Below are 9,330 nucleotides of genomic sequence, written 5' to 3'. Positions count from 1 at the left end.
TTCCCGGGTGTGTTATAACTGTATGGGTGATGGGCTTACTGGAACACCACAGAGACCGATGTTCCCGATCACTGGGAACGGCAGATCTCCATGATGTCCCCTTAAGGAATGGGGATCCACCTTATTTACATAGGCAGAACCCCTTTCTGCCTCTGTGTACCAGGATCGCAGGTCACCAGTGGACATTGAGTCCATGGGCACGCTCCCACAGTGTGCAGTGGGCACGTGAGCCCCTCCAGCGACACACACGCTGCAGTTTAAAATGCATGGACCAACGCTACATTGGTTTGCACAGGAGAGCCGACCTGCCACAGTGTATATACTGTGGCTGGTCAGCAAGTGGTTAAAAGGCTAAAAATAAAACATATATGACTCGCATCCAAAGTTAAAAAAGCTATAAGAAAAGGGCTTTCATAAAATCTAATACTGAAGAAACACTATTGCCATTTAACAGTTACAAATAATATAACAGAATATGTAAAAAAAAAATCAAGGCTGCAAAAATAATTGAACAATTGATTGCAAAACAGAGTAGGATACCCCAAAATTAACATATTGATAATAAAAAGGCTAGGTTTGGGCATTTACAATATAGTTTTCAGTTGGTGACTGGGTACAAACAGAAGAAACATATATCAAATACCATCTTCCACTCTGTGTTTACAAAGGAGCATGGGGAGCTCAAGTCCACAATGGGGATATTGCCATTACCCCCAAAATCATCCACAATGGCTCATAAGTGAATTGGTCCAGAAACACTTATGCCCTGTACACACACGACCAGTTTTCTAGTCGCAATAAACTCTGAAGGTTTTTCCGACGGAGATCCGACGTAATTCCGCTGAATCTGTCTTGCGTACACACAATCACACCAAAGTCTGACCGTGAAGAACGCGGTGACATACAACACATACGAGGGGACTAGAAAAAGGAAGTTCAATAGCCAGTAGCCAATAGCTTCCATCTCGTACTTGCTTCAGAGCAAGCGTTGTTTGTGGTCTGTCAGAAAAGCAAACAGACGAGAGGTTTTCCCGATAGGAAAAGGTTCCATCGGAAATATTTATAACATGTTCTATTTCTAGGTCCATCAGAATTTAAAAAAAAAAAAAAGTGGGATGAGGCATACACACGATATGGAATATACGTTGAAAAGCTTCCATCTGACTTTTTCTGTCGGACATTCTACTCGTGTGTACGCGGCATTAGACAAAACAAAGGTGAATAAAGCACACGAGCCAGATAACTTACATCGAAGAGTCAAAAGAATCAAGGATTTTTATCTGGGACTCATTAAAAACAGTGGCTGGATGAAGAAGATAATAGATTACAAAACTCATCATCTATGTATTGTTAGTATTATATTTAGTTTAATAAAACCATACATTAAGTTTGCATGCTCATTTGCATGCCATTTTCATATCAATGCATTCTGCAAGTTTTATGAAAAGCTTCTTTAATGTCATTATTCCTAAAACTATATATGAGTGGGTTGATCAATGGAATCATGACCGTATATGAAAGAGAAAGTACTTTGCTGGAGATTAATGACTGTCCCCGTGTTGGAACCAAATATGTACAAAGAAGAGATCCAAAAAATATAGACACGACTGCGAGGTGGGAGCTGCAAGTGGAGAAGGCTTTTTGTCTTCCAGTGACAGAAGGGATTCTTAAGATAGTGCAGATAATATAACAATATGATGCAATGATGAACAAGAATGGCAAAATGGCCAAAGAAATGGTAATAATAGTAATTTCAATCTGTAGGACATATGTGTCTGAACAAGAAAGGCTCAACATAGGAGAAAGGTCACAGAAAAAATGGTCAATGACATTGGAGCCACAAAATTTTAAATCAGAAATTTCAAAAACATATTTTATGATTGCAGAAAAGCTCAGTAACCAAGAAGATATAATTAGTTTTAAGCAAAATAAATAGTTCATAATGCTATTATAACGTAGAGGGTTGCAAATGGCGAGATATCGGTCATAGGACATCACTGTTAACAGGAGAGCGTCAAATGCCAAAGAGGCACTAAAGAAGTAGAACTGAGCAAGGCACCTTGTAAAGGTGATGATGGTTCGTCGATTCACCAGCACACTGAGCAAGATCGGACTTATACTGTTGGCCATGATATTATCTGATAAGGAGAGCTGAGTGAGGAAGATGTACATTGGAGTGTGCAGATTTCTGACCTTAGCCACCATAACTACGAGGAGCAAGTTCCAACTTATTGTAAGACAGTAAATTATAAAAAAGATAACAAAGAGCAAAACGTTGAGATGATAGAGATTGTGGAATCCCAGAAGATGAATCTCAGTGATTGTGGTGAAATTGTTCTGAAGCATACTTTAAGATAAGAGGATGCAAGTCTTTGTATAAGATAATATAAGTTAATTTTTAGTTCTTCATAAGAACAAGTTAGGGTTGTATGTGCTTCCTTTTTACATCTAATTATCAACTGGCCCAACGTTAACCCTTTTGATTTGACCAAACTGGATACCTTTTTTAAGACTTTGTAGCAAAACGTTTTCACTTTATCTGTAAATGTTATGTTTTAACAACGTAAAATTACAACATTGCTTGCATAGACATTTTATACTGTATGTTAATATTATATTTCCACAAGTCCAACAATAAATTTTGGATGACATGTAAAAAATTCTGAAAAATTTTGCGGAATCTGATTATAATCCCATAAATTAAAAGCACTCCCTAGGAAAGGCACAGCTTTATTTTTCAAGACAAAGTGATCTTCTCACCAAAACATATGGGGCTGTTTGCCACCATGACCTGGTTATATAATTATATCCAGCTTAGGGGGTACATACCAACCTTTTTCTATAATAACCTATTGTCTTATAACTTTTGTTATTCAGATATTCTCCAGTTTTTGCTACACACACTTTAACTAGAATTTCACTTGCATTGGATACCCTTTTGTATTGTCTAGTGCAGTGATGGCGAACCTATCGCACGAGTGCCACAGCTGGACATGTGAACACACACTGACCTGTCATTGCTTTCACATCACCTTCCTCAAATCCTTCATGTCAGCCCCGCTCTGTGCTCTCCCCTCTCCGCGCTCTCCAGCAGCCCCCTTCTGGATGCTCAGCAACGTGAGAGAAGGCCAAACAAAGCAAAAAAGCATCTTCTCCTCTGTCTTTTGCCCGATCCATCGCTGGCAGCCTCCAATCTCCCGGTGAAGATAGACCGAGAGGGAGAAGTGAGTACTCCGCCAAGGCTTCCTATTGTCCTCAGGGGGGAAAACAAGGACAAAAACCCAGAGCCAAGATGGTAAAGGCTAATAAATCTCTGGTGAAGCGGGCGACTGTGAAGCGGCATATGAGGGCATTGGAGAAGCTGGAAAACTCGCCACGGGAGCTTAAGAAGAGCAAAGACAAGAAGGCTGCTATGAAGAAGCAGGTGGAGGACAATGTTGGGTGCTGGATCAACTTTATCTGAAAACAGAGTGTCAGCCCAGAGGAGACTGCTCAACTTCTGCTGGACTCCTAGTCAGTATATACAGAAATATACAGAACTTGATGAGAGTGTGCTGTGATATCTGGTGGTGAACATGAAACACATCAGAAATCATTGGGCTGTGTCATGATGAGGAGCAGTGATCTGAATACAGCTATGTATTATGACAATCCTCCAAACACCATATAAAAAGGATAGACAATGTCATCACCCTAAAAAACACACTCAAGGGCCCAGGCACCATACACATGTGTTCCACTGTCAAACACACACACAGCATAGTCAAAGATGGTTACAAAACTGTTTTCTGAACTAAAACCTCAGCATTCAGGTTTGATTGCAGTGTTGGTCCTTTGAAATAAATAAATTGGTTTCGTGTTGCAGTTTGGGCACTCTGGCTCAAAATGGTACACCATCACTGATCTAGTGTGTGTTCAATATTGATATACACATCATGTTTGCAAATCAGTATTATACCTTCTTTTTCATTCTTTTTTTTTGCGCTACAATTAAAAACCTGGATCTTTTACCCATTACTTGAATAACATCTCATCCGTTTTTTATGAAGGTTTGCTATTTTGTATATATAACCTACTAGAAATGATCTGACGTTGATATTTTCTATAGGGAGATTTAAAATGGAACTTTAACCTTAACTAACTCGATAAAAAATAATGTTCTTTGGCAAGGAACATACATTCCACATTACTAATTATACCACCAAAATGAGTGTGTGCTCTAACTTGCCTCCAACATTGCACCTGTTTCTCTTACTGAAGGCCGCCATTTTACTGAAGCCCAAAGCTACAGCAGTAAATCATAAAGTGGAACTAAGCCCATTGATTACCAGTTTAAAAAAACAGTTGCCTTCCTGGAATGTTGGAAATGCAAACTGTCACATTTGATTGTGTCTTCAACCAAACTGTAAAACCATCAAATGGTTGGTGTCATAACTGATCACATGTGCAGCACCATGGCAGTTTCAGTTCAAACAGAAGCAGCTTTTTTGTCTGTAAAGGATAGGAGGGTGTAATTCCACTGTAATTCCCCATACACACGGTTGGACATTCCGACCACAAAATCCTTCTGTTTTTTCCAGATGGATTTTGGCAAAAAGTTGTCTTGCATACACGCGGTCAAACAAAGTTGTCAGAAACTTTGATCGTTCGGAATGAGTTGTCGTACAAAATGTATGACAGGACTATGTAGAGGCCAGTAGACAATAGCTTTCATCTCCAATTTTTTTTTGAGCATGCGTGGCACTTTGTGCGTTGGAATTCTCTACATATGATCAGAAAAAGTCAGATCGGATTTTGTTGTTGGAAAGTTTTAGATCCAGCCCACACACGATCGGATTTTCCGACAACATAATCCGATCAGACTTTTTCCATCAAATTTCTTATTTGGTGTGTATGGGGCATGGGGGCCCTGTGTGTATGGGGTATAAGGCTTTCAGCAGATCGACCTCTACAAACTCAGCAGTGCCTAAAAATGGAGAGCAACTGAGTATGTGCAGAGCAGAGTGAAACAGTGTGCTACTGGATGGCGTTAAACAGTATAGGCACTTATTTTATAATGTTTTACATATCTATACCTGCAAAAGGAGCCAACCTGAAGGGATCGAGCAGGTCTTAATTTTCTGACTAAAGTTCCATTTTAAGTGTTCCAATGGGTTAGAGTTGTTCACACATTTGTATTTTCATTTTCTCAGAATAACACTTACTGCAATTTTTTTTTTCTTTTTCTTTTTAACTATAATACTTTTTAAAATCCATGCAAATCATTCAAACTTTTTTCCCAGCATTCAAAAAGACAAATACAGTAATAACACTTACTTCATTAGAAGTGAGGAATGAACAAATCTAGTGTTCCATTTTTATCAAATTGGAATCCTAAAGGGTGGCATTTATAAATGGAATAAGCATGTATTAAACTATCATGTTGTAGTTTAAATATTAATTGTAATACAGGTTGAAATAAATAAAAACTGTGTAATCCACTGTTCTTATAATGCCCCACTGGTGATACATTCAGTTTAAAGAAGCTCAAAGGATCTTCATAAGACAAGGAATGAGTTCATGTTTCTTCTTTTATACAGAGAACATGCAACTGTATAGTCTAAAGGGAATCAATTAAAATTCTCTAATTATTATAAAAAAAAATGGCTATAATAATGTTGTTGTTGTATGTTCTATACTCTTGGTAATGGTATGTAGTAGATATGTTTGTGATGTTATACAATAAACGTTTAAAGGTGAACTCCAGACAATCAGATGAATAAAAATGAAATGCGTATAAGACAGTTGTTTTACCAGCCAAATAATTTGTCTAAAGTCTAATGCCTTTAGAGTTGGCATTAGACTTTCTCTTTATATCTCACGATCAGAAGTGAGATGACCACAGACATCTTTACTCCCCCCTCAGTTTCTATTTCCCCGTGGGGGGACGGGGGGTACTTCTTCTCCAACCTGGATCTTTTACTTACCTTTTTTTCTCCCCTCGTTTCCCTTGGAGCATCAATCACTCGTTCTCTATTTTTCAGATTCGACACGTACCTGGCTGCTTTTGCGGATCACTGTTAACAACAATAGGCCACAACATACTCAGTCGGCTTTGCCTCTCCAGCCTCCAAGGAGGGTAAGTGACGTGCTTATGGGTAGCTCTCCCTTCTCCGGAGTCCATGGCTGATCATACAAGAAATGTCTGGAGGGTCGCCTCCCATAACGTGCAGGGTATAAATTCACCCCTTAAATGCAAGAAAATCTTTAACTCATATAAATCGTCCAAAATAGATATTCTCCTCTTGCAAGAAACCCACTTCCCTATTAGGTATAACCCCACATTTCTACACTCCCGCTACAATAAATTCTACATCTCAAATGTGAAGAATAAAACTAAGGGGGTAGCAATAGCAATCGCCAAGTCATGCAATTTCCAATGGATCTCCGAAACCAAAGACTCCAAAGGTAGATATACAGTGGTGTGAAAAAGTGTTTGCCCCCTTCCTCATTTCCTGTTCCTTTGCATGTTTGTCACACTTAAGTGTTTCGGAACATCAAACCAATTTAAACAATAGTCAAGGACAACACAAGTAAACACAAAATGCAATTTGTAAATGAAGGTGTTTATTATTAAAGGTGAAAAAAAATCCAAACCATCATGGCCCTGTGTGAAAAAGTGATTGCCCCCCTTGTTAAAACATACTATAACTGTGGTTGTCCACACCTGAGTTCAATTTCTCTAGCCACACCCAGGCCTGATTATTGCCACACCTGTTCACAATCAAGGCATCACTTAAATAGGAGCTGCTTGACACAGTAAGGTCCACCAGAAGATCCTTAAAAGCTACACATCATGCCGAGACCCAAAGAAATTCAGGAACAATTGAGAAAGAAAGTAATTGAGATCTATCAGTCTGGAAAGGGTTATAAAGCCATTTCCAAAGCTTTGGGAATCCAGCGAACCACAGTGAGAGCCATTATCCACAAATGGCGAAGACATGGAACAGTGGTGAACCTTCCCAGGAGTGGCCGGCCGCCCAAAATTACCCCAAGAGCACAGCGACGACTCATCCAAGAGGTCACAAAAGACCCCACAACAACGTCCAAGGAACTGCAGGCCTCACTTGCCTCAGTTAAGGTCAGCGTTCATGCCTCCACCATCAGGAAAAGACTGGGCAAAAATGGCCTGCATGGCAGAGTTCCAAGGAGAAAACCACTGCTGAGCAAAAAGAACATCAAAGCTCGTCTCAATTTCTCCACAACACATCTTGATGATCCCCAAGACTTTTGGGACAACATTCTGTGGACCGATGAGACAAAAGTGGAACTCTTTGGAAGGTGTGTGTTCAAGTATATCTGGCGTAGAAGGAACACTGCATTTCATAAAAAGAACATTATACCAACAGTAAAATATGGTGGTGGTAGTGTGATGGTCTGGGGCTGTTTTGCTGCTTCAGGACCTGGAAGACTTGCCGTGATAAAAGGAACTATGAATTCTGCTGTCTACCAAGAGATCCTGAAGGAGAATGTCCGACCATCTGTTCGTGTACTCAAGCTGAAACGAACTTGGGTTCTGCAGCAGGACAATGATCCTAAACACACCAGCAAGTCCACCACCGAATGGCTGAAGAAAAACAAAATGAAGACTTTGGAGTGGCCTAGCCAAAGTCCTGACCTGAATCCTATTGAGATGTTGTGGTATGACCTTAAATAGGCCGTCCATGCTCGAAAACCCTCTAATGTAACTGAATTAGGACAATTCTGCAAAGATGAGTGGGCCAAAATTCCTCCAGGACGCTGTAAAAGCCTCATTGCACGTTATCGCAAACGCTTGGTTGCAGTTGTTGCTGCTAAGGGTGGCCCAACCAGTTATTAGGTTTAGGGGGCAATCACTTTTTCACACAGGGCCATGATGGTTTGGATTTTTTTTCACCTTTAATAATAAACACCTTCATTTACAAATTGCATTTTGTGTTTACTTGTGTTGTCCTTGACTATTGTTTAAATTGGTTTGAAGTTCCGAAACACTTAAGTGTGACAAACATGCAAAGGAACAGGAAATGAGGAAGGGGGCAAACACTTTTTCACACCACTGTATACTAGTAAAAGGCACCTTAGATGGCCACCTATACTCACCGATTTCCTACTACTCCCCGAACAAGGGGCAAGTGGCTTTCTTCAGATGCCTCTTCCAGACCCTTGCTCCCCTACTGGAGGGCATGGTCATATTTGGGGGAGACTCCACTACAGCCTTTGATCAAGGCCTAGACAAAACTAGACCCTTGAGAACACAGCTCACCCGTCCCTCTAACGAAAGTCTCAAAATAGCTAAACTGATACACGCACAGGGTCTGGCGGACGTCTGGAGAGAGTTGAACCCCACCAAGAGAGACTATATCCACTTCTCCCATTCACACAATACCTATGCCAGGATTGACCACCTTCTAATGAAGTCCCAAACAATCCTTTTCATACTTAAATCGCACATTATTGAATCCACCCTATCAGACCACTCCTTGGTGGTTATGAATATCCGATCCTACTATAACAGACCGGACCTGAGACAATGGAGGCTCAATGAGTCCATCCTTTCAGACCCTGTCAGGGTTACAATGTTAGATAACTCCATTAAGGAATACTTCAGATTCAACGATACTGAGAACATTTTGGTGGAAACGTGAGCCCATAAAGCCTTCATCAGGGGTGAACTCATCAGACTGTCCTCTAACATTAAGAGGGAAAGGGAAGCAGACATCAAGAGGCTAGAAAAAAAGTACAAGCTCCTTAAGACACAACATAAACTGAATCCCGACCATACATTGCTCCCCCAACTTGAAAAGATCAGGCTTGAACTTAACCTAGTCCTGACAGCTAAAGCTGAAAAAAAAATACGATGGTCCCAAAATCGATTTTATACGCACAGCGATAAATGGACTCCATGCTGGCTTCCAAACTGACACCCAGACTCAAAACGCATACCATGCCGAAAATTCTAATCCCAGGGCAAGGCCCCACAGCTAATCCCTCAAAGATTCTCAACTCATTCTCTGAGTACTACAACAAACTATACACACCGGACCCCGCCCCCACTGACTCCACCATCAATGCCTTCCTGGACAGTTTACCAATCCCACAAATCTCTTCGGACCATAGGACAGCTTAGAAGCCCCCTTTACAGCTGAGGAAGTTTTAGCAGCAATAAAAACCCTGAGGACGGGCTGAGCCCCTGGGCCGGATGGATTATCCAATCCATATTACAAAAAGTTTGCTGAAATCTTAGCCCTTACATATCCACATTCTTTAACCATACCACAAAGGGAAACCCACTTGATCCCCAGCTGAATGCCG

At 40.6% G+C, this 9,330-nt stretch overlaps 1 protein-coding gene across 1 annotated transcript; it reads right to left on the bottom strand.

The window, feature by feature from the left end:
* Positions 1-1,106: 1,106 nt before the first annotated feature.
* On the bottom strand, positions 1,107-5,530 carry LOC143964026 (olfactory receptor 11L1-like). The gene is made up of 2 exons (XM_077473743.1): positions 5,317-5,530; positions 1,107-2,539 (listed from the first exon to the last, which is right to left on the bottom strand). The coding sequence occupies exon 2, from the start codon at positions 2,344-2,346 to the stop codon at positions 1,420-1,422; it is 927 nt and encodes a 308-aa protein (XP_077329869.1). The 5' UTR covers positions 2,347-2,539; positions 5,317-5,530; the 3' UTR covers positions 1,107-1,419.
* Positions 5,531-9,330: the final 3,800 nt, after the last annotated feature.

The sequence above is a fragment of the Lithobates pipiens genome, unplaced genomic scaffold (genome assembly GCF_037356315.1).
Source record: "Lithobates pipiens isolate NorthernLeopardFrog02 unplaced genomic scaffold, aLitPip1_a1.2 Scaffold_8, whole genome shotgun sequence".
NCBI classification, from domain to species: Eukaryota; Metazoa; Chordata; class Amphibia; order Anura; family Ranidae; genus Lithobates; species Lithobates pipiens.
Note: the sequence above shows the minus strand (reverse complement) of the source record. Positions and strands in the feature narration are given on the sequence as shown.

Excerpts from the sequence above, each read along its gene's own strand:
- LOC143964026 (XM_077473743.1), bottom strand. The coding sequence starts at position 2,346 with ATGCTTCAGAACAATTTCACCACAATCACTGAGATTCATCTTCTGGGA.